The sequence below is a fragment of the Neltuma alba genome, unplaced genomic scaffold, assembly GCF_004799145.2.
Source record: "Neltuma alba isolate B1F8T4 unplaced genomic scaffold, ASM479914v2 tig00006174_pilon, whole genome shotgun sequence".
In the NCBI taxonomy this organism is placed as follows: Eukaryota; Viridiplantae; Streptophyta; class Magnoliopsida; order Fabales; family Fabaceae; genus Neltuma; species Neltuma alba.
In genome coordinates, this window is record NW_021634373.1 from 16801 (window position 1) to 43959 (window position 27159).

The following is a 27159-nucleotide window of genomic DNA, read 5'->3' on the forward strand; positions in this document are numbered from 1 at the left end:
CTTCATTCCACTGTGAATCATCATTCCAATCCCTCAAAGTATCTTCATTCCACAGTGAATCATCATTCCAATTAGCCATTTCTGGAGTTAACCCTGTAACTATAATAACAACAAAGTGTAAGCATTATAAGGACTACACTAAACCCCATGTAAATAATTTTCATACTGCAAACAGAAAAACCAAACACATAGATGACAATTAGAAATTAGCATAAATATATTACATAGTCATTATTAAAGTTCCTACAACAGGTCACATCAGTTCAGGTTCAAACAGCAAACATTTCAAGTTAACAAGTGCAACAACTAAATCCTATTCTAGAGGTCACTTCCATGTGTCTGGATCTTGTGCTGCCGGTATTAACCATGCCAACAACTTGCTTCTATCATGCATAAACCCCAAATAGGCTCGCCTAGCCCACCTCAACCGCGTAAGCATCTTGGCACATGCATAATATAGTTAATTGTCACCATTAAGCTCCTTAACGGTAGTCAGGTTGCTAAAACCTTGTCAAGTACTTGGGGATCTTCAACCAGTGCTGCTGCTCGCTTGTCAGAAGCAGCTGCTATAATACTAAGGCTATCAAAAATTTTAGTAGATGCGGCAACTTTTTTCTTCTTCTTTACATCAAACGTCTCACCCCTCTTCCTCTTTCCATAGCTTCCTGAGCCACTTGGTCCAGTACTCGCGGGGGTGTTTAAGTTGCAACCAGCAAAGTCATCGGTGAATCCTACATTGGTTGTTGGGTCAACTCCAGAATTTTCATCTTCACTGTCCCTTAACCCTTCCTGTTGGTCCAGGCCAACTCTATAACATCCTCCTCCTCTTTTGTACCAGCCTGTGTCACAGGTGTCGACTGGGGCTGTGAGGTTGATGGTGCGTACATATAGTCTCCCGAAGCCACAACATCTTTGAATATTTTCTGCAGCTCTGATGCAAACATCAACCCCTGATATCTAAATTTCTTGAAATTAGGGTCAACTTACATTACATTAACATAATTAGGCAAAATTAAACAAATTCGTAATGGATATTCAAAATTAAAACTCAACCAACGGAAATAATTACCAGTAATTTTCGTTGCCACCACTCATCGGAGGCCAAAATCCTATTTGTGGCTATATCATAACCAATCTCAGTCTCTCCAGACATCAGTTTATCCCACAATTTCCAATCTTTTCACAATATATCACATCTATTCTTCAATTGCCTCTTGTCATACATTCTCCCGCTCCTTCCTTGAAAGTTCTTTTCAATTTTTCCCCAACCGGGCCTTATAAATGATGTTTTTTGTTGTTCCTTGTGCACTATTTGCTCGGCACAAACATCGATTAGAATCTTTGTCGTGTAAGGATCCCATGTCGCTTTTCCCTTATCATTGTCCATTTCTTTATCCTTTTGATGGAAACAAAACTAATTGAATCAACCAAAACCCTAAATATGTAATAATGAAAGCCACATTATGTAATCACCAAACAAACATATATACTATTTTCTTAATATTATTGTAAATGCATTTGTTATCAAAACTCCAATTATTATTATGAAGTCGTCAAATATTAATTAACACATTATAATTGCAAAAACTGTTTTGCTTTCTTATTCAAAAATTTCTTAAACTACAAACATTTAATCAGTGGTAACAGGTTGTGAAAATTTTTTCAAAACTCAATTAATCAATTGTTTTTCTTATTGTTTGAAAAAAATTGTTCATCTTTGAATTAGAACTGCCATATTTTAACAGAAACTTAATTAATAATGACTTAATTAATAGAAATTTAATTAGGGAAGACAATTCAGTAGTTAATTACGTTATTAAAAACCAACATTATAAGGACTAAAAAATTGTTATCAAATTACTTTCTTCAATCTATTTCACATAAAACCACTGAATGATCAGTGTAACACTCTGATATACACTTCAATCTATTTCTTTCAAAATTCCAACACCATTGCAACCGAATGATCAGTGTAACACTCTGATATACACATATACACAAGCTCATATGCATGTACACAATGACATATCCAGAATGATCATCACAAGCTCTACGTTCTGCTCCAACAGACAGTCGTTAATTCACCTAAAACCACTAGCAAGCAGAGCCACGCGACGTCGGAAAACCAGAAGGCAAAAAATAAAAAGATCCACCAGCCAACAGGAACAGAGGACCACAAAAAACCACGATGGTGATGAGAAAAACATCACACCACTGGCGAACAGAGGCTGGCGACCATGAAAAAACCAGAAGGAAACAAAATAAAAACAACCACCGGCCAGAAACAGAGCACCACAACAAACCAGACGGAAAAAATAATAAACTGAACAGCGGCGATAGAGAACTCTTGACTTCCACCGGCAACAGCAAATTCAAGCAAGAATCAAACCAGAAAGGAAAGAAAAAAATTTACTGCCCAACCTGTAACAGATCAATCAAATCGAAGGCAGCCAGAGATAGATCCCACGGTGTATCAGACTGGCAAGACAAGATCTCCACGCACAGCTCAAAACCACAGGCAGACGGCGGCGACCTCGGTTGCAGATAGCGGGACTAGCTCGGACTTGCAAGGAAGAAGCACCTCCAACCAACCATGGACACCTCACACCCACGACGCGAAGCTCATGACGATGACAAGGCCACAGCTCACGGCGACCAGAGAGGGACCTTTAGCGGGGCGATTAGCGACGGAGATGGCGTGCGACTCCTCGGTGAAAAAGAAATGAAAATGATGCTTATGAGAGGAAAAGGCAAATGGGAGAGGAAAAAAGGACCTGAGTACCTGACATCGCAGAACGGGCAATAGCATTTCTCTTCTTTCTTTTTTTTCCGCCAAAAGCTCTTCTAGGTTAAGCATAAGCTCCTTCTTGCAGCTTATGGGAATTGGGCGTTCTATCAAGCTTTTTTCACATAAGCCCAATTGCTTTTAAGCTCTGCCAAACAGGTCCATGTTGCAACCCAGCTTATTTTAAAATCTAAGCTGATTTTAAGTGAATCCAAACAGACACTGAATCAGGTTTAAACACGTTTTAGGCTCAAAAATGCTAATCCAAACATACACTTGGGTCCGTTTGGCAGATGGTCAAAACCATGGTTTGGGTCAAAAATTTGCCAAATGGAAAAGAAATCAGCAAACCACGATTTTGGGCCAAAAACCATAGTTTTAGAAAAATTAAATCCATTCTACTTCTGGCTCAAATTGGAGAATATGATTGTACCTATCAGAGTAAATCTCAACAGTAATATAACTTTAACACCCTTCAATTATTTTTTTATAAACATATTTAATCTTATAATTTATAAATATATATAAACATATTAATTATTTATTAATTACATTATCTTATATATTATCAATTATGTTAGTAAAAAATATATTATTAACAATTTTATTCCTTCAAATTAAAATGTATTATAAAATCTATTTTTTTTTATGTAATTATCATATTAATTTATATCTTTTTTTGGTAATTTGCATACATAAAAAGTGTTTCTGATAACAACTATCCAAATACTCTCACTTTATCAAAATCACTTTTTCATAAAATCTATTCTTTATGAAGTCTATTCTTCCAAAAATATATTTTTCAGAAACTATTCTCTAAACCATAGTTTGATTTCATCTAAACATACACTTGATCCATTTACCTATTGAATAGATATTTAGAAGTCACAATTTCAACTTGGATAAATGAAAAACATTCATGCCCTTGGGACTGCGTAATTTCTACGTTGTTATGCTATTAACAACTTTCCCATTTTACCAATTTAAAAACGAAAATAAACTACTACGTATTTCACACGTCAAAAAATGGTCAAATAGGCAGAAAGCATAGTTTTAATAAATACGTAATTACTAAGCTAAAACTTATTAAGAAATTTTTTAAATAATTTAAGAGAGTTATATAAATGTGAATAAAAAGCTATTTAAAGAAACAAAAGATGCCAATAACCTTGTGACATAGTAGTATAAAGACTCCTGTAAATAGGAGATTGTGGGTTATTTAGGCCAATGTACCCACTCCTCTAATTGAAAAAAAGGAAAGAAACAAAAGATGGAATCTCTCATTTCTCAAACTTGCATAATACATAAAAGATCCATGAAGTTAAAAAGGAAAAAAAAAAAAAGACAAGTTGATCATGTGGTTGAGGTTGCTTGCATTGTTTTTTTTTTGGTGATTGCGCACATGTATAAGCATTTCTTTCTTTGTGCTAAGCAATTTAAAGTGAAGGATGATGAAAGCATCAAAGAAATGTTTCATTCCCAATTCAAACCCTTGCACCAAAACAAGAACAGCCTCCACATTCAAAGCCTCTGCTCTGCCATTAGCAAAAAGCCAAAAACTTATTTGACTTGCATATTACTCCCTCCGCTCTCATACATCATAAACTTCAATATCTACGTTTATTTTTGTATGACTTGTCATATTTTTCACATAGTTTGTAGAGCCATACCCATAAGCACATAACAAAGTTTCACAAAACAAACACATTCTAATCCCTAATTTTTTTGGCCATAACTCACACACCCATTATATCTTCCATACAATGTTCGAACTCACAACCTCACGCTTTAAAAAAAAAAAAAATCTTAAATTGAGGTGCTTGGCATCATTTGTTCTACAAGGCTTTGTAAAAGGGATTCTCAGAAAAAAAGGAAAAAAAAAATCTCTCAGCTTCCCCCATTGCTCTACAAACTTCTGTATTGGCTTCTTGCTCCCACCTATATAATGTCAAAAGAAAATAGAAAAGCTTAAAATTAACCATTAAGGTATGTTCAGGAGTTAAAAGGGGGAAAAAAAAAAAAAAAACTCCATTTCACCATCTCTCTCTCTCTCTCTCTCCTCACATTTTACTCCATTTACTACAGGGGATGTGAACTTAAAAGAGCTTCAAATTTGTTGTTTTGCATATTAGATAGAATAACGAGATCTTGTAACTGAATTTTTTTTTTCTTACCTAGTCGATTGAATGAACTGGGTGTTTGGACGCGACCCGAAAAATTGTTACTTGAAATCTGAATTTCTCAGTGAGCTCAAAGTCACAAACATCACCTACTTTCAAGTCATTATCCTTACAGAATTGCTTCCATCCCCAAGAAAATTGAGCACTTTGTTGATGTTTATCATAACTTCTGAAAGCGTACCCAACAGTCCAATCTTTATCTTGTACAATAAGTGTGACACTCTTAGGACCATTACGAAGATGTGCTTTTGCAAATTCAATTGGCACGTACTGCCAAGGAAAGTAAAGAAAAAAACAATAATTAGCAAGTGATGACTTAGGAAGCAAGAGTACCCCAATAAAGGAATAGTGTCCATGTCAACATATGTCAAACAACTAAAATTAGATATATGACGCTTCAATTACACATGGACACTTTAAACATTGATGTATTGAGACATTAAAAGCACTTGGTAATCACAATTTTTTTGGGTAAACTCTTTAAATATTGTATTTATAAGGACCAAAAGCATAGCTTATCCATAAATAAATAATATGGCCCTTATCTTATTGCCATTTACCTAAATTAAAAATGCTATCAATCAATCAAAGTTTGCAATTATTATTCATCCTACTATGCAAAGTTTCTTTTGTTCAATTGACCAACAAAAAAAAAACTCTGTAAAAGTACGCATACAAGTCCACTGAAAGAACAAAAACTCTAAAAGAAATAAGGATAATAAAAGGCTTACCACGTATGATGTGCCATGGATGTGAGCGCAAGTCATCATTACCATAAAATGAGGATTTTCAGGTTGGGAAGAGCTATCCTTTTCAAGAGGTCGATGTTGCATAACCTTTTCCAGAGGTGGATGTTGCATACCCTTTTCAAGAGGTGGATCTTGCATACTGCTACTCTGCTCCTTTTCAAAAGAGTTTACTTTCAGATTTACTGCAAATGAATGCAAGATTACAAGTCCCCTCTTTCTGCTTTTAACTATAAATCATCCAAAGTAAATGGAATTCATCAGGACAGATAAACCAATTCACAAATTTAATACCTTTTTCAGCATCTCTGAAAATATGTACTTTCAACGAGAGATCAATCATTTCAAATACACAAACATGCCCCACTTCCAAACCATTTTCTTTCACAAACTTCCTCCAGCCTTCTCCAATTTTCGGAAAGTTATACTTAGCATGCCAAATTCTCCCATCCAAGGTCTTAAGTTGCACAACTTCACACTCTTCCTTCAAATGTTTTCTAGCAAATTCTTTCGGTATTGGCTGTGAAGAGAAGATTAAAAATTTGAGATCAAAGAGGAATAGTTAATGCTTGCACCAAATAAAAGCTGCAAATAAGTGTTTTACAGTTTTGGAAGAAGCTAACTGGATTCTAAGAAAAAGCTCACCAAGTAAGATTTAGGAGAGACATATGAAGGCTGCATGACCATCATGAAATAGGGATTATCAGATTTGAAAGAAATGGCACTTTCCAAAGCTTTGTTCTTTTCCACATCAGTTAACATTTTCTTCCTTTTATGCTCAGAATTCAGACATTTATTCTTGTCGAAAATTCTTGCTTCTGTGTCTCCTGTACAATTTTGAGCATTGTCATAGAAAACTTTGATTTTTAAGCCAACTTCAGTCCCCACAAGACAATTCAATCCACAAAATAAAAAGGTAAAGCAAATCACGAAGCACAAACCTTCAGATTTCTGCTTAGAAAATTTCAAGTCTGCATTGATTGATTTCTGAAATTTTGTTCCTTGAAATTGCCAGTTTTTAGTTTTCATGCCCGCTGGCATACTCATTTCAACATCTTCATCTGCAGTACTTCTCATTTTCTTATGAGGCCTAGAAGATGACAAGGGCGCATTTTGACTAGCCTCAGGGCTTGGAGTTGTCTCATCCAAGATGTCAATTATATCATCACTGAGATTATCAAGGTTATCCTCTTGACTAGAGGCATACCTAGATAAAGGATAATCTATTTCTAGGGCGCTCTTGTCAATTATGTGTACGTGAAGCTGAGAAGTTCCTTCATATTTGAACAAAACCAAAAAACCATCATCTAGAGAATAAAAGTTAGCAAATTCCTTCCATCCCTTTTGAAACCAAAATTCATTATCACGTTTTGTCCAATACACTCTCCATTCTTTACCATCAGGAGGCTTCAGACTCACTGGGTTGGACAAACATCTTCCATATCTCCCTGTAAATTTGCTTGGAATCATCTGTCAAGAAATGATAATGAGTAACTGATAGTCTGGAAATATATAAGTACATATTTGTATAGCAGCTCTCTAGTTCTGTCATATTAATGAACAATGATCTACAAACGAACCGAAAAAAGTAAAAGAGGAAAGAAAGTTGACAACTTTTGAACTTAAGGATGCTATGTGTTCTCCTATTCTTCCAAAAAGACCATGCTCAAGAGCAAATGCACTGTTATAGTTCTTGTTTTTAATAACTAAGACTCCAGAATAATGATGGAAATATATCAATTCAATTTCACAAAATCTCTCCCCCTCCCACTCACCCTCCTCCTCCTCGCTTTCTCGTTTGAGCGTGCGTATCCTTGAAGATATTTCAATTTCAAGGGAGCTTGATCAGAATTTTAAGCATAAAAGATCCATAAGAGACTATCCATTTCCAATGCATGATAATGAAGAAGAGTCAGAGGAAAGCGAATGCGAGTTTCAGGATTTCCATTTCTGGAAACTTTAATTCTGTCAAAAAGATGATATTTTTTTTAAAACAAATATGCAGTGATTCGAAGGGAAAACCCTGCTCATATGTTCATAGCAACACATAAACAAGAAGAAAGGAGCAATCTTTCACATGCATTTGGGTACATAAAGCTATAAACAAACAGAACATGGAAAAAGAGAAGAGCGAGGAGGAGGAGGAAGAAAACATCAAAGGGAAGGAAGAAGGAAGGAAGGCTTACAATGGTTTCATGATAGGCTTTCTTGATGACTCTGTAGAAGTGGATGGGGCTGCACGGGTCCTGAGAATGAGAAGCCATGGTCATGGGGTATGTGTGTGTGAGGGGGAGAGAGCTTTTGCTTCAACAGCAAGAAGCTTTCATCAGTGCTCTGCTCTCTCCGACAGCTAAGCATTTCTTTGGCTAATTACCATTTTGCCCCATAATAATATACTACCTCCGATCTTGAATATAAGGCTCTGTTTGACTTTCATTTTGATCCTAAATATAAGATCTCAATTCATTTTGTCTCTCATATTTATATATTTTTTTTCAAAGTAGCCCTTCTAACAATGATAGTTCTAGTCAAATGCACTTGATTCATAATGATATTTTAAGAAAGACAACACCTATTTAGGACAAATAACTAACTCAACTAACTTCTTTAATCTCCTCAAATTATTCAATTGGCTCTTATAATTAGGACAGGAGGTAGTATATAGAAAAAAATTTTGCAAAAAAAAACCCTGAAACTATCATTTCTTAATTCAAGTACTAACAGTTGAAAATGACGGAGAAGAAAGTAGTGTCTAGTCTGGTATTTTATAAATATAGTTAAATGACTAAAATACCTTTATCATATTTGAAGAAAAAAGAAGTTATCAAATTTGCTATTCCCAGTACATTTTTTATAATTAGCTGTTCAATATTAGTTATTGTCAATTCACAACTTATTAATAAATAACTTATCATTACCAATATATTTTTTGTTATTCGCTATTCAACACTTGTCATTCTCAATTCAAAATTTTAAAATAAACTTTTTAATATAAGATTATTTTAGTTATTTAACTACATTTGTAAAATACTATACAAAGTACCACTTCCCTTTCTCTCATTTTCAGTTCTTAGATGACTGATTTGAAATATCATATTTTTCAACTTTTTTATTTGTTATTTTTCTTTTTATATATTTCTTCAATTTTTATTTTAAAGTATAGTATGTGTGAATAAAAAATGAATCATATGACATGAAATTTTACACACGTACATAAAAATGTATATCTGTTTTAGATTTTAAAAACTGTGTGACTGTGAGTAAAATATGCATACTCCTAAAGTCCTAATCCCTTAGTTTCGTATGCCTATACACGCACAAATGCACACATAAAACTGTTTCACCTTTTTTTAGTCAATAACTCCTTTTTTAATGAAACCGATAACTCCTTGTTTTAATTTACAGGTTCCAATCTAGCAGTTATTGTGCTTTTTGACTGATGCTGGTTATGAAAAACTGGTGGAACTTTTTAGTCTCTTTTCTACTTTTGCAGTATATTTATTAATATTAATGTATGTTTGTATTTTCAATTATTGTCTACTGTCAGTTGTGATTTTACATTCTGACTGAATTTTGTGCAGGTTGCTGACTATAGTTTTTTTTGAAAGAGTTATTGTGTTTCTTTTCCCGTCACGTTACCTTTTTTTAAATAATTGGTGCTTTCTCTAATTTTAAATATAAAAAATAACTAAATTATACAGATGAAGAAACACAGTTGAGCTTAGAGAACACTTTTCTAATCTTATTTACAAGCCAGAGAAGGAAAAAAAAATGTATGAGACAGATAGACAATTTTTTTATATAAATATATAATTTCACATTTCATTGATTATTGTGTTGATTTTGTTCTCATGGGATGTAATGTATATTAAATAAGAATAAAATTAAAAATTTATTAAATTTTAAATAAGAATTAATAAAATTTTAATATTTTTCTTAATTTATATAAAATATATTAAAAATAACTTATAAATAAAATTACACGAGAATCTGAATTTCAACCACAGATCTCAATAAATGCGCCACGCTTCTACTATCTACTTTTTCTGAATTAATGAAGTGTATGATGGGAAAAACTGAAGAAACGCACCACATATCTTTCCATTTTTGTTTATAAGTTGGACCGAAGAAACACAGTATTTTCGTGGATATTTACAGCTTTTTAATATTTATTATATAATATTCTCTTTTATTTTGAATATTATTATAAACCTTGCATATGTGATCTCCATAATCCCCAGCCCGATTCTTCTTAGAATTTTTTAAGCTTTGAATGTCTTATACTCATAAAATCCCTTTCATGAATGACCTGAGAGGAATTTTTTATAGCTAATGTTATTATGTTCCCTTTTATTTCATTGTAACATTAGTGTTAGGATTTAATAATTAGGAGACCTATAAATAGAGATTATGTACAAGGCATTGGTACGTGAATGAAAAATTCTTCCTTATTTTTTCTTCTAATAATTTCTTGTTTTCTCATTTTTATAACAAATATAAATATTTTTGTATATGTTCATTTCTCATTCATTTTACATTTCTCATAGGTTTATTATTGACTATTTATATTTCTAACGATAAATGGCAATAATATTATGATTGTAAACTTTTATGATAAATTTGTTCTAAGATAACTTCCGAGTGCTCAACACTCCTGAATGAAAACTTCACAAATTTCCATCTTAATCATGTATATTATCTGATGTTACTTAGGGGCATTCATAAGTAGCATGCTTCAAATCCAGAGGGAGAGGCAAGTGCCAACAAGGTGATGAAGCATGTCATTCAGGAAAATGTGCATGATAACGTTAATGCAGATTTATTAAATTTATTGAGTTAATGTTTTATAATTAGAAGCCTATAAATAAAAATTTAACATAAAACGCACAAAGATTATATTCAAAGTGAATGAAAAGCAATCTTCCATTTTTTTTCTTTTCCAAAATTCTCATACTATCAAATTGTTTATATTCTCATTAGTTTTTTTCCCCCCTTAACGGGGCAATGACTTTAACAAATGGCTATTATTGCCTCGGTCTTTATTTATAAAACTTTATAAGTCACAAGACATTACCAAATCACACGAGTAATTAAAATATTTTTTCTTAAATTTTACCAAAAAATTATCTTCCTTTAATACCCCTTATTAGTGATTAAATTACACGTCATGGTTAGCCAACAAAAAAAAAATGTCACCCTCTTTCCTAATAAAAAGGACCATTTGATTGAAGTTGAAAAAATAACGACATTTTTTTCGCCAAAAAGAAAATAATGGCATCAATATCATATCAACCATCAATATAACTAATAAATCTCTTTTACTCAAACCGGTCCGAATTGTAGCCTCATCTTGGCTCTAGACACAAATCACTGTTCATAAGAAAAAATGGTTTGATGGGCAAACAAAAATATTGCATCGGCCTTTATTTTAGCCAAGTTTTGCATGACTTTAGACACAAATCACTGTTCATAAAAAATACGGCCTGATGAATAAACAAAAAAGTTGCATCGGCTTTTGTTTTAGCCAAGATTTTAAAATTTATATAGTTAATCTGTTCGTAGTACTCTAAAAAATTACGACTCCATCCTGGTCAAACGTTCCGGTCATCAACTCAATGAAAATGAATATGTGCAAGCTGAGTCCTCGGGATCTTCCCAATGGCGTCGCGTCGATGAAGATTTCCTGGTTAGAGGCTCCGGTCATCAGCTCGATGACCACCTGCAGAGTGGTAAACTGAGGCACCCACCACGTCTTAGCATCGGACATATTTTTTCATTATCGAAGAGAAAAATAAATGGAGAATATTCTGACATGGATAATTATTATCCCAGCGGTTCATTAACTTGTTCAAATAAGCTCTATTCCTCAGCTTATTTTTAATTGTACCTTTGCATAGCTTTTGGCCCTTAAGCTCGCTTTCCAAAAGCTATGCCAAACCAGATCAAATTTTTCAATGGGGTTTCTCCTCAAAATAAGCTCCTTATGGTTCAAAATAAGCTCTCCTAACCCCGTGGGGTTAGGTCGACTGGCTGGGGTCATCCTAGCTTAACCACGGATCTCGGATTCGAGACGTGGGAACGCAGCACTCCAAGGGGCCAGGGGGCGCCGTCCGTATGGATCCTTGCAAGCCCCCGAATCCGGATTAGTCTGGGGACGTTGTCACGGCTAAAAGACGCCTATTTCCCTGGGATACCGGATGGAGTAATCCAAAAAAAAAAAAAATAAGCTCTCCTAAACAGGCACCATATGTTGCCTATTAAGTAAGCTTTGCTACATAAGTGAAGCAGATGTCCTCATACATCGAGATGGGAAATATGGCTGAACCTAAAGGCATAGCTGCAGGACCTCTGCAGTGATTATTTAATCATATTGAACGGCTTATATGTTGCTCATTTGTTCATGCCAAAAAAGTTCCCATTTTCATTTTGCTTTCATTGTAGCATCTAGATAGCTTCAAGGATTGGTCCACATCCTACAAAGCTGTTCAATGGCATAGAGTATGCTTTGACACTAGAATCTTAAGTTTTTGGCTATACATGGCCTTCATAGTGCTGGTCCGTGTTTGTTTATTGTACTTCAAACATTTTTCTCAATGGCAACAGCTTCTTGAATCATTCTTTTAAGGCCACATAAATGTTTCTTTGTCTGCATTATTGTTTTTCTGTTTCTTTCTTTGTTTTGTTTTTTAATACAGAGGCAAGCTCAGAACCTTGAAAAATCAAACACGGTTAGAACATCCTCCTGCCATAGTCGACCGCCCTAAATCCATTCTCAGTTGATATAAACATTCGATAGGCGGATGTTTGTCTATTGCTTTGAAGTGCAATATACTTAAATGTGGGGCCTTTAGTCACAGTAACCCAACTGTGCCGGGGGGGGGGGATTGAATAACTTATATCTTGCTTACTACGCAAGTTTTTCTGGAAATGTGAAGCCATAGGTGCAAGTATTTTACTTCTTGAGTGAATAGTTCGCAATTCTTGGACCCATGTGAATGAACAAACCATTGGCAAAAACATAGAAGTTGTATTGTAGGAATGGGAGACGAATATGCATATCTTAACACAAGATTATTGGAATCAATGATTTTAAATAGTGAAAAGCATTGTAGTGAAAATCCTTTGATGTGTTCTAAGTGAAAATCCTGAACAAGAAAGAGATAGCCTTTCCTAAAACCATGGAGGAAACCTTGGCAACTGGTAAGGATACTTCAGATATAAGAAGCAACTGTTGAGCGGGAAAAAGCCATGGCCTATGCCTTTTCTCATCAGGTAGGTTAACCTTGGAACTGAGTGGAATAGAGTAGTGGTTTTGATATTAATTCAGGACCAAGTTCAACAACTAGAATCATCTAAGATTTTTTAAGAAATTAATGAGAGGCAAACGGTCCCAAAAAATCAATTTTAAGTAAGGTTTGCAGTGTTTGACTATATTGAATACAAAATTAAGAGCTTCTTTGTCTATCATATAGCAACCGAGAGCGATCCTTACAAAGGTTGCAGAGACATATTTCAAACTGAAAGCTGAGAAAGTATAAACATGACCAAGGAGATGTTTTAGTTTCATATATTTGCTTCCCTCCTATAGTCGAGAAAAAGTTGGAACACAGGATGTGAACAGTACAACTTCTCAGATGAAAAATGGTTTCACAAAAATTATTTTGACCATTATCTAAAAAAATACTCCGAAAAAATATAATGCAAAGAACCATTGGGCTGAATTTATCAAGAAATTCTAAAAAGGGTTATTTATTCTAGATGTTGGTGCTACAGCCTTCTTCGGGTTTGTGTGCATTTAATGTAATTCCATATACTATATTATTGCAACAGAATATGGCGCATTTTCTAAATAAAAGCATTCTTAAAGTAAAAATACTTGTCTTTCAAATAGAGTAAAATTCTTATCTAATCATGCTATAAATGTTGTAAATCTAAATTAAACATCCAATCTCTTCCTTTAGTCAATATGAAGGCGTAACTATTGCAAGGAGGAACTGGGGGCTGTGAACGGTGGCGTGAGGTGGAACATTGAGATGTGTGAGAGAGAAAAGGTCATGGGCATAGTTGGTCAAATAAGACCAAAAACACTGCATTATTTCCATATCCGAACCTGTTGTGACCTGACAACAACAAAGTGGATTTCTTCATTTTGTGCAAAACATTGGATCTTAATTAATGAGATAGTAAAGAGAGGTCACAGATTGCAGGTCTGCAGATGTCTCTTCTGTTAGTTCAAAGTCAGAATATCATAGTTGATGGCAACTTCTCTTGACCTTCAATGGTTCTGTCTTTATCCACCTTTGCTGTTCAATTGTTTGCTTGACAGGCTCATATTGGAATGTGACTTTTTCAGCTAAACATGGCTACTATAGTACAGGCTTGGTTCCCTTTACTCCCTTAAAGAGACACCAAGGCTTTCCGGAACGAAAGTTACTCTATATTCTTTTGCTACGTATATGATTTTCCTTGAAGTTACTCCTCCGGTCCTTATTATAAGACCCAATTTGACTTTTTATTTGGTCCTAATTATAAGACCCAATCCATTTTGTTTCTTATATTTATGCATTTTTTTCCAAGATAATCCTTCTAATAATGATAGTTTTAGCCAATATACTTAATTAGTAAGGATATTTTAAGAATGACAACACTTATTTATTATAAATAACCAACTTAACTTACTTCCTTAATCTCCTCAAATAAGTCAATTGGGTCTTATAATTAGGACCGGAGGAGTATTATTTTACTGTGCTTTTATTATGACGACAGTATATTGTGAAGAACTAAATGAGGTAGAAATGGGGAAGGCGCGAGGGGCTAAAGCCCGGGGGCAATAGAGGATATGAGAGAGAGAAGGAATGAGTGGTTGAGTTTGGGGCAGCATGTTGGCATCATCCTGGTGGAGAAATAGGACAGCAAAATGGCAATAGAAGAGGCTTAACTAATAAAGTAATAAGTAATATGCGCCATGTCCATTCACTTTGTAAAATATGCTGCTCACTTTGTGATTATCAGTTTGTTTTCATGATAAAATTTTATTTAAAGCAATTCATGGTCACTTGACCACATTGACCCTTGGGCTGTTATGTTCTTGTTCCTTCAGCTTAAAAGTTACCCCATTAGACCATGAGATGGTTTCTATTTAACTTCTTTGTTTGTCATTCTCGAGTAATCTTTGTTCTTTTAGCAGTTTTCTTCTACTATAATACTCCTCCGGTCTTTAATATAAGACCCATTTAACTAACTTAATTAGATTAAGGAAGTTAAATAAGTTAGTTAATTATAAGAAATGTGACACATTTTTCCTAAAATACCATAATCATCTTTCTTAATACCCCATCTTCCTCTCCTACTTGATTATAGTTGATGGAGTATCCATAGGGGTAATTTAGAGAAAATTGATAAATATGATAAATGGGTCTCATATTTAGGACCAAAACCAACTCAACAATTGGGTCCTATATTAAGGACCGGAGGAGTATTAAATTTGAGAGTATAAGAACTTGCATCTTTATCATGTGAGGAACTCAAGGCCGGCTTGCAGAAGGTTCGTTCACAAATGGCTGGTCTAGAGATAAACGTGCTGATGGAAGTGGAAAGTTTCTTTCATTCTTTTGTCTTCAGCATCTTAGCTATTGGCAAATACGGAAATACCTCATGTTTTGAGTATATATGTTTTTATATTTGTACATTCTTTATTTGGCCTTTTTGTTGTGTTGCAGTTTCCCCAACTCAGACTCATAAGCTGATTATCAATTCATTATGTGGCTTTTCTTTTTTTTAGGTCATACACGAGAAAGTTAAAGTTGAGGACTGCTTTGTAAAGATCACAGCTGCAATTTGGACGGTCGAGTCATGTTTCTCTACTGCACCCTTTGTTTTGAAGGTCATAAGTGACACAAAGTTTATATGTTTTGGTTGTATATCTGATTATGAATCATAAAGGACAAAAAAGACCCTTATTATGCAATATATTAATATGTAATTTTTTTTGTTAAAGCCATATTAACGTGTGTAGATATAAAATAATATAATAAAGTTTATTAATGGTAGAAGAAATTTGTTCAGATTTTATATTTTAATATTATAATTTTTAATTAGAAATATAATAGGTATATCTACATTAAATTATAACTTGAGGAGAATTCTGGCTATCTACAAGTTAGCCTATCCAAGTGAGAATTTCATTAGGATTTATGTAGATGTAAACATTCCATGATTTTTAATTTAATTTATTTTGAGAAACCCGAGATATTATGTTTGCTCTCTAGATATTTTTATAATCATAATCATAATTTATATAGGGATAATTTTAGAAATTAGTAATTATTAATTAGTTTTAATTAATAATAAATATTTAATAATCAAATAAATACTGAAAGTCATACACCAAACGACTAAATCAGCTTTTAATTAGTTTTAGATATTTTCATCCTTTTGTTTTTATCAATATGTAAAAGCATTAAGGGATCAAGGTGATAATGGAAATTAATAAAAAAAGTATATGTTCACTCAATATTTTTTGATTTATATAGAATATATATTTCTTCAACGTTATTATAATTTATGGTATTCATTCACAATATTGCCATGCACGATGAGTAATGTAAAATTTTATAGTTCATTTTTTTAAAAAAAAAATATAGTTCATTAATACATTATTGAAACTTATTGACAGAAGTAATGTTCCAATTTAAATAACGCAAGACTCATCATTGTTGATATAAAGCCTTCATTATAAATTAATTAATTAGTATAAGAACAATTTCATCATACATGGTACCCCTTGCATGGTAATAATATATTTAACAAAAAATTTAATATTTTGTTCATCCTCATTAGGCAGTGAGATTGTGAGAATATTAAATTAAAGTTCTCTAAGCAGCTTTAAATTGTGGGTGATGTTAACTCAGATCAACCACCTGATAACATAGTAGAGAGAGAAATCGCTATTGTGTTATTAATATTAAATCATAAGAGTGTAATTGTGTCATCCACCGCTGGAAAATGTAAATAATATGATGTAATGAAAGGGATATAAAATGTTAATTAAATGTAGTTCAAAAATTATGTTGAGAGGTTTTGAATTTTTTTTTTCTTGCAATGCTTGGGGAGCGCACGCATGTATTGAATTAAAATGAAATGATTGGAATTAAAATTAAATTATTCCTGATTAGGGTCAAAAACGAAATCACTATTATGCTTCATGATGAGTATGCTACTATCATCCTTACAACGATAAAGCTTCTAGGAGTGCAGCTTGGAATTTTCACAACTATTCAATACCTTGCTGGAAGTGACCATTGCCAAAGCAGCAAATGAAGCTCATTTGATTCTATTCATTTCTCTCAACATTTAGTTATTGATATTTTGCCATGGTTTGTGACTTTTTGTTTATGTAATTGACGTAGGCGGGGCAATCCAGCATTGTTTCTTTCCATGATGCAACTAGGGTTTTGTTTCGTATAGAGTTGAAATGACACATAATGTATCAAAGATGCTTTAATTAAGCCTTGAGTGTGTTGACTCTCAAGTTAATATACTACCTCCGGTCCTAATTATAAGAGCCAATTGACTAATTTGAGAAGATTAAGGAGATAAGTTGAGTTAGTTATTTATCCCAAGTAGGTGTTGTCTTTCCTAAAATATCCTTACTAATCAGGTGTATTGACTAGAACTATCATTATTAGGAGGGCTACTTTGAAAAAAAAATGTATAAATATAAGAGACAAAATGGATTGGGGTCTTGTATTTCGAACCAAAATAAAAGTCAAACAGGATTTTATATTAATGACCGAAGGTAGTATATTGTAGTTTGAACTTCAGACGAATTGTTGAATTGCTGTTGTAGGTTGAAATATGAATTTTTGTGGCCTTATATGTGATATGATTGTGTAAGACTGTGTCATTAGAGTTTTTAAAGTTAGGATGTCAACCATTTTGTTGATACGGATAAAATTGCTTGCCTTAGTTGCTATAATAATTATATAGCCGTATATTATATGTTTATGGCTTGTGGTAAAACCCATTTAATACTTAGAAAGTATTTAGATAGAAACCAAACTATAATTTTAGAAGTGATTTTATAGTATACAAAGTAAATATATATAAGAATTTATCTCGATTTATAAAAAAAATTCTTTTAAAAAACACTTCTGAGAATATCCAAACATCTTCTTAGTGATGAAGACAATGCTTCCCATGCAACATACGGGGAAGCATATACTAGTTTAGTTTAAGGCAAAACTAGAAAGAATAACCACATTTTAAAGCATAAACTAAATTTAATTGTTCTCTTAGATACGATAACTTGGGTCTTGAGTAATTCATTAAAAGCGAGAAATGCCATCAAATACTACAATATTGGGGATCACCACTTGTGAAGCCACATATCCACAAAAAGGCTCACTAACGAAATTACACTTCACACATTCAATATCGCATGCAAAGTTTGAGATCATAAAAGAAAGCATGGATTAATAATTTGATTAATTATAACATACATTTTATAAAATACTCAGGAGATGCAGATCTTGAAAATGCAAATATCTCGCAAAACAAACATACCGCCTCTAGTCTTAAATATAAGATATAGTTAGTACCACGTAGTATTTATATATATATATATATATATATTTCCTAATTAACCTTACAAGTATTCAGTAGATAACAAGTTCTCAATACTGTGCAAAGGAGATTCTCAAAAGTGAATTTCTGCCTTGGCTTCCTACTCGTGCTCCTAACTACAATAACAACAAAGTCTTATCCCGTTAGAACTCCCAACCGGAGAATGTCAAAAGAAAATTGAAAGCAATAAATAAAGTATTTCAAATCGACCATCAAAAGAGAAGAGAATGTGACAACTATATAAATAGGTGTGCTCGCCCTTCTCTCTATCCTATCTCTCTCATCACTTCTTCTGGTCACTGAAAGTGATCTGAGTCTATTTCTCCATCCTTTAAAGTTGAGCTGAAGAAAGTTTTAGAAATTGCTGTTCAGCAGATCAGAGAGGCAATGAGGAATTTTGAGACTGAATTGGGTTTTACTTTTACCTGAGTTTGTTGAATGAACTACGTGTTCAGTGGCTCGCAAAATTGTCACTCGAAATGTAGGATTGACGTCGGGGATGAGCTCGAAGATGCAAACATCACCTACTTTTAACTCATTATCCTGGCAAAACTGCTTCCATCCACAAAGAGAAAGTTCATGAATTGCAGTTCCTGGAAGTGTTATTCTAAATACATGCTCAACAGGCCAAGCTACATCTTGCACAACAAGTTTCACACTCTCATTGCAGTCACGAAGATGTATTCTTGCAAATTCTACTGGCACATGCTGCGAGAGAAGGAGAAAAGAATAATTAGAAAGCAAGTAAACCATATAGATAAATGTTACACATGAACTTGACTAGTTGCTAGCTCTTAGAACTTCCAAGACACAAAAGAAAAGGAAAACATTTTCTTGTGATGTTATTGGATGAAGGATCATTCTATTTTTGAACACAAGATCGATAACAGAACATGGGTGTGCGGGTGTGAAAACAAGTAAACCACAGATAATTGTTGCTATGGACTTGACCTGTTGCTAAGCAACAACATGAAAAATATTAATAAAAAGCAAAAAAGGAAAAACAGAAAATAAATTAGGAAAAAATGCACTGTATATTGATCCTTTAAACTTTGTACAATGTTTCAGTTTAATCTTTCAATTTTACAAGGTATCTTTTCAATCCTTTTAACTCTAATACCATTAGTCTGAAATAATGATTTTTCGTACTAATCATTGTTGTTTTTGAAAATTAAACTTAATATATCAGTATTTGGAAATATGTTGTCAATATTTAAAATTTAGATTAATACCATCTTTAGTTTCTGAACCTCATTTTGGTTTTTGGGTCTAAAAATTTGAAACCAATGATTTTGTATCAGGGAACAAAAATCTTTAGGCCAACTAAAATGAAGTCAAATTTTAGAGGCCAAAACCAAAACGAGGTCAAATTTAAAGAACTAAAGTTGGCATCAACCCTTAAAATGAAGTCAAATTTTAGAAGTTAGTTTTTGTTGGTATTCTATTCTTCTCTGATTCTCCGCTGCTTCTCTTACTCTCTTCCATTCTCTTTCCTCTTTCTCTCTATTTCCTTGCTTTCCATAACAGAGCAACCATAGTAATAATAGTAACAAAGCTAATAATTTTGTATTTAGTCCTACCATCATATTTTTCTCAACATTTTTGCTAAGCATGTTATTAATCTTACTTTATTATCATACTTTGTCTCTTTTACTAGCAACAGTCAAATAAATTTAGATCGCCAAAACAATATATAGATAGTTACATCAACAAAATGTTTCAACAGAAAATATTAGTAGATTAATTTAACAATAGAAATTAAATTAAAAGGCTAATAAATTATAAGGACCCAATTACAATTTGCAAATTTTTAAATCATAGAGACCAAATTAAAAATTGAGTAATACTTTATGGATCAAATACTACAATTTTCCATAAATAAATAAACATAGCCTTAGTCATCATGCCATTTAACTAAATAGAAAAGGCTCTTATTTAAGCCTATTGTGCCAAGCTTCTTATGTTCGGTTTATTAAATATCAATAAAATAAAACATTTCATGTAAAAAAGCCCCAACAACTACGTTAAAAGGGTAAAACTACTTACCAAGTTTGATTTGCCCCAAATGTAATTATGTGTCATCTTAACCATAAAATGAGGATATTTAGGTTTGAAAGAGCTAGCCTTTTCAAGAGAAGTCTCTTGAATACTGCTGATCTGCTCTTTTTTAACAGGATTAACTTTCAGATCTTCTGCAAGACTGCAAGTCTTCTTTCTGCTTTTAACTGGAAATCATCCACAGTGAAGTAAATAGAATTCATGAGAACTTTTCTATGGAGAAACCAATTGACAAAGTTATTACCTTCTTCCTTGTCCCCGAAAATATGTACTTTGAAAATGCGACCAATCAGTTCAAAAACACAAACTTGACCCACTTTCAAACCATTTTCCATTACAAACTTCTTCCATCCATCTTTGATTCTGGGAATCTCATACCTAGCAGGCCAAGTTCTCCCATCCAAGGCTTCAAGTTTTACAACACCACACTCTTTCTTCAAATGTCTTTTAGTGAATTTTATTGGCATCACCTGTGAAAAGAAGATTAAAAAAATTTGAGAGCTCACAGAAGATTGCAGCCATCTGCAACCAAAAGCTTCAAATAAATGTCCATGTTTGAGAAGGAGCTAACTAGATAATGATAGAAAGCTCACCAAGTAACATTTACGACGGACATATGAAGGCTGCATGATTACCATGAAAAAGGGATTTTCAGATTCAAAAGAACTTGCATTGTTTAAAGCTCTGATCTTTTCCACAGTAGTTAATGCTTTCTTCCTTCTATGCTTAGAATTCAAGCATGCACTCTTGGTAAAAATCCTCAATTCTTCTGTGACAATTTTGAGTTAAGTGCCATAAAAACTTTAGATTCTTAAGACAACTTCATTCCAAACAAGTCGATTCAATCTACAAATCAAAAAGGAAAAGAAGACCAAGAAACACATACCTTCTGGTTCCTTCTTAGGAAATTTCAATTCTGCATTTGTTGATTTCTTAAACTCTGTTCCTTGACATTGATCAGAATCAATTTTTGAACCCACATCCGAATTCTGCAGACTTCTCAAATTCTTATGAGGCATAGAAGATGACAAAGGCGTTTTGTGCCTAGCCTTTTGGTTTGGAGGCATCTCATCCAAGATTTCAATTGTATCTTCACAGAGATCATCCTTAGGTGAGGAAGGATAGTCTATTTCTAGTGCACTCTTATTGAATAAGTGCACATCGAACCGAGAAGTTCCTTCATACTTGAACAAAATCAAATGCCCTTCATCTAGAGAGTAAAAGCAAGCAAATTCCTTCCACCCCTCTTGAAGCCAAACCTCATTATCATGTTTTCTGAGATGCACTTTCCACTCTTTCCCATCAGAAAGCTTCAGAAACACTGGGTTTGACAAACCACTTCCATATCTCCCTATAAATTTGTTTGGAAGCCTCTGTGATGTAATGTTTGTTAGTATAATAATATAGAAAATATGTGTGTGTGTGTGAGTTCAAATGTCTTTACTTCTGAGTTTTAACTTTGATTCTGTTATGTATCTATAATGGGAAAGAACGTCGATGGCTTTTGAACTTTAGGATGCCATATATAACCAAATTCTTCCATTAACATAACATACCATAGCCCCCTAAAGGAAACATATTTAGAAGGAAATGTGCTGTTCTGATGTTTGGTTTTAGTAACCTAGACTCTAGAGTCAAAATGGAAATATATCAATCAATTCAATCTCACAACAGCCATCTGTGTGTGTGTGTGTAGATACATATACATACATATATATAATGTACATATGTACCTATGAATGACCATGTAGTTATTTCAAATCAAACGTGCATAAAAGATCCATCAGAGGCGAAAAACACTTTCCATACAAATCAATCGAGAAAGGGGAAAAAAGTGCGAGGTTAAAGGTTCCACGTTTGGAAATTTCATTTTTGAAAAAAACAAAGGGACGGATTAAAAGCAAAACCCTGTTCAGCTTTTTCATAGCAGCAAGTCCAGGAGTTAAAAACGGAACCACCCTTTGCGTTTATCAAAAAAAGGGTCCACCTTTTGCGTTTATCTTAAAAAGGGTCCACCTGTTGCGTGCGTTTGGGGCAAATGAAATGAAACTACAAACATGGATAAAGAAAATGGGGAAAAAGAGGGAAAAGAAAACATGAAGAGAATGAGAGAAAAAAGAATGCTTACAATGGCTTCAAGATTGGATTTCAAGATGATTTTGAAGAACTGGACAGAACCAAAAGGATGAGAATGAGAAGCCATGGGCATGGCTTGCACGGGTTTTTGCTTCCGAGAATCGAGAATCTTTCCACAGTGCTATGTTCACCGATCACTCAAGCAAAGCAAGCCTTTTCATTTTTCCGACAGTGGACTTATCGGGGAATTTTGTGCATTTCCCCCCTTTTTTAGGAAAAAATTCTACAAAAGTAACCCAAAATTATTTGTAAGGAGTTTTTTAATTATAACTTACATGATACAAAATAAATATATAAGAATAATTTTGTTTCATGTTATGTGAAACGTGCTTATAAACACTTAAATAAACAAACTCAAAAAAATACTAAATCTCAAGTCATAAATCATAGTGGTTTCCTTGACTTTAACATGTTTTGATTTTTTGGATATTAAAAATAAAAACTGAATGAGAAAAATATAAGACTAATAATAATATAATTATCTAGATTGGTTCACACTGATTTGACAGGTTTGCTACTAGAATAACTCATAATGTATTCATCATTCAAATCAAACCAGATTGCTAGCTGGTTTACCGAATGGTTGAACTAGCAAGTTTGGTCCTTTTTTTTTTTTCCTTACCGACAAATATCAACATATTTTTATAAGAATTTATGATTTAAAATTTAGTAATTTTCATGTTTTCTATACGGGATTTTCCATGCTTTTAATTCAGCCTGATAGAGCAATTTGTTCAAGGCTTTAAGTTATTTCGTAATTATACAGTATTTTTACGTAATACTAAATTAAAAATCAATTTAAAATTTTAATTAAAATGAAAAGGTTCAAAACTTAAAAAGTTTTTTCATACTAATAACTTATCTAATTTATTACACAAGACTTATCGAGAAAAACCATCTTATATGCATATTTACGAAAATTTACACTTTGTACAACAAGTTGGAAATTTATTGCAAAAGAATATTACCTTTTAACTTATTTTAAAGGTTTGACTGACATTTTGAATGAGATCAAAATTTAATTTTGTAAAAGAAAAAATACACTTCGTATTTAGGATGTGCACAGACGACATTGAGTTAGAGGTTGACCTTAAACTTGACCAAAACAAACCACCACATATGTTCTGTTCACCCATGAATTGTCTGAGTCAATTTGACAAAGTTCCATGTTAACACGTGTCAAGTTGGATTCCTGCACTTTGCAAAAATTTTGGTGGAAACCTACAAGATTAGAACCGATTATATATAGCATCTTTATGCATATTGTGTAGTATAACGCATTTAATAAATACGTTTGTATTTTGAAAGTACTGGGATTTTATTGTATAAAATCATGAAAAATATAATTTTTGGTGTTTTAAGTTTGACTAATGTTTTAAACCATTGGTCCCTAACCAAAACCTGTGGTTTGATATTAGTTCCTGACCAAGACCTGTGATTTGAAACTTGAAAAATCAAAATCAAAATGAAGATATTCACAAAAAAAAAAACTAAAATGAAGGTAAACTTAAGAGACCGAAAATTATATTAATTTTAAAATGTATTGTAAATCTTATTATTTAATCAAATACATGCTCTATAGTCTTCATCAAACATGCACAAAAAATTTTGTGTGATCTTATGGAGATTGAGACAAATATACAAGATGAATAACAAATTCTCTTTCGACTCTGTTAATGAAGTGGGATTCTGTATAAGACCCACTTAGTGAACTAATAAAGATATACTATCCCGATTCTTAATATAAAAATTAAATAATTAATTTGTGAGTTTTGTATAATAAACTGATGTTATATTTTTCAAAACACTATTGTTAATCATGTACATTAGAATAGAGATCTTTTAACATTTGTATTTGCAATTATCATAGAGGCTACTTTAAGAAAATATGAATAAATATGAAAGATAAGGAGGATTGAAATCTTATATTTAGGACCAACTTAAATTTCTAACTAACTCTTATATTTAGAATCGGAAAGTAGCATATCTTTATAAAATATATTTGGATAACAATTAGTTCTGCTAAAGGATCCTTATTGACCAATACTACTGATCAAGCCTAGGTACTTCGATTCAAACTCTCATAATTTGTTAAAGAAACCTTATCATTCCTTTTAGACAAGGATAGGTCCATTGGACTGTGGTGAGTCATGTGGCTGACCTCACAATGCATAACCCCACAAATAGGAGGCATCTGACTTGGATTTTTGTTTTTTGGGAGTTAGATCCTTATATAGACCTTCAATTCCCAACACGCCCATGATCCTACTTTCAACAGGAAGATTATTTACTTGGTTTTGCAAGGTAATTCTCTGATTTCTTACTCTATATTGGGTGTGGTTAATTTCATCAATCACTTATTTGACTGGATTTGAGAATAATGTTGTCTAGTTTTTCTAATGTTTCTTCTTCTACATCACCCCCTCCCTATTTCATTCCACATTTTTTAATTTAGATCCATACTATGAAGGGACTATGTAAGCTTATCCTCTTTTTAATATTATTTTGATTTTCATCAAAAAAAAAGAAATTCAACATTTCTCTTAGTTTGTTTCTCGAACCCCTCCTCTTTTTTTTCCCAGTCAATCTCTGGGACACGGTTTCTTCTCCTCATTATTTGTTCTTGTTCTGAACCAATTTAACCCAAAAGTCATCCCTTCGTTTCATAAGGTTCTAGCCCAATTTCATGAGGTGGAGAGTGGGTTTAGTATTTCTCACGTCTCAAACCCAATCCACCTCTCTTATTATATACTCCTCCGGTCCTTAATATAAGATCCATTTAACTAATTTGATTAGATTAAGGAAGTTAGGTAAGTTAGTTAATTATAAGAAAAGTGACACATTTTTCCTAAAATACCATAGTCATCTTTCTTGATACCCCCTCTCTCTCTTATACTTAATTATGGTTGAAGGAGTATCCATAGGGGTAATTTAAAGAAAATTGATAAATATGAGGAATGATTCTTATATTAGGACTAAAACTAATTTAAGATTGGGTCTTATATTAAGGATCGGAGCAGTATTAAGCATCTTTCACTGTTCATTCGAGCTCCTCTAGATGATGCTTATCTTGGTGCACTAATTATGATTTACATTTTCAAAGGAAAATATTCCAATTTTTGAGAAGTTTACCTTAGCTTTAACCGACACCTTTTTATAAGTGATGATTGATACTACCTCTGATTCTACTTATAAGATCTCGTTTACAAACTACAAATAAAATCTTATAATTAGGATTGGAGATAGTACTATTTAGAATAACATTTGCCTTCTGCACTGAAGTTCCCAAAGATAACAACACAAATGTGTGATGGGCAGGCCATCAGTGATCTTCATTTGTATAAAATATAGAGTACTAGTTTTCCTTTAAATTACAAATAGGTAGGGGAAATTAGATAACCATATCTCATCCCTCGTAATGTTTACAAGATATTCGTTTTATTTCCATTCCATAAAAGCTGCATATTTACTACAAAGACACAACTAGAGACCACATCAACAAAGACTTGAAGGAAGTTCATGGAGGCATTTCATTACAAAGTCCTAACTTATTCTATTATAAGCCTTTTCAAAGTTTTTTTTCCCCCTTATGACTACGGTTCATATGTTGAGACTCTAATTTGAGGTTTTACTAATGAATCTTCAAGTCTCAATATTACAAGATTTAAGATTGGTTAAGTGCAACTTATCCCTTCATAAGTATAGAAACTTAGCAATGATTAAGAGTATAATTGTTTTTCTAAATTTGATTTGAAAGGGAAAAAAAAATTAGCGATCCATAGGAATATTAAGCATTATATCCCAACTTGGTCACTTGGGAATGAAAGGGTTGGTTACCTATACTTGTAAATGGCATGATGGTAGGTATAAAGTTGTAAAAAAAGAGAGTTGTGTCAAATCCTTGATACTAACAGCTATTGATTGAAATAGTAAGCAATTTTTATTTTTATAAAAAAGTACAAATTTAAATTCTAAAAAACGTACTTAATAGAAGAGTTTTAATCTTAATACTTCTAGTCTAATAGAGACAGAAATTAGTCTCGAATCAAAATGATTTTGGGAGACTGTATGAGTTTACACAAAACAAAAAAAGAGAGAAATTGTATCAATCTTCAACAACCATGTAAATTTGTCGAAATTTTATATGACATGGAGTCGTACAAACTACAATCCATTATTTGATTGTATTTTAGAAAAGGTTTTGTTAATTTATCTTTACGTCTTTTGTAACTCCCTTCCCCCCTCTTTAATCCTGTAATGATTCTTGATCCTTCGGTAAGAAGTTTGTATACTAATTTTCTTTTTTCAAATAAAAATTGTGTTTTATAGAAAAAAAATAAAAATTGTGTTTTTATAGAAAAAATGAGTGATGTACATTTTATCTTGTTTTTTTAGCAACAGATGTGCATTTTATCTTAGATCTAATAATACGTGGACAAATTTTCATTTATTTTCATAGCTCATACCATCATCAAAGACAGAAGTAACCCCAGGCAAACAATTGCATTCCGTCTTGGCTTCTCAGCAGTTCAGTATCAGTAGGATTTCGGGCTTTCGCCTTCTCTTCCACCGCTCTACCCCTGTTCGCACATCAATCATGGCCGAAGCGCTTTTCTTTCTTCTTCTTTGT

The 27159-nt window shown here is 32.9% G+C and overlaps 1 protein-coding gene across 1 annotated transcript; it reads right to left on the reverse strand.

Moving 5' to 3' along the window:
- Positions 1–4690: 4690 nt before the first annotated feature.
- On the reverse strand, positions 4691–21460 carry LOC114749776 (B3 domain-containing protein Os03g0620400-like). The gene is made up of 11 exons (XM_028938313.1): positions 21280–21460; positions 20987–21162; positions 20638–20863; positions 20382–20560; positions 18761–19043; positions 6653–7159; positions 6357–6538; positions 6006–6231; positions 5739–5896; positions 5011–5235; positions 4691–4723 (listed from the first exon to the last, which is right to left on the reverse strand). Exons 1-11 carry the CDS (start codon positions 21458–21460, stop codon positions 4691–4693), a joined length of 2376 nt encoding a protein of 791 aa, XP_028794146.1.
- Between the last annotated feature and the right edge of the window lie 5699 nt (positions 21461–27159).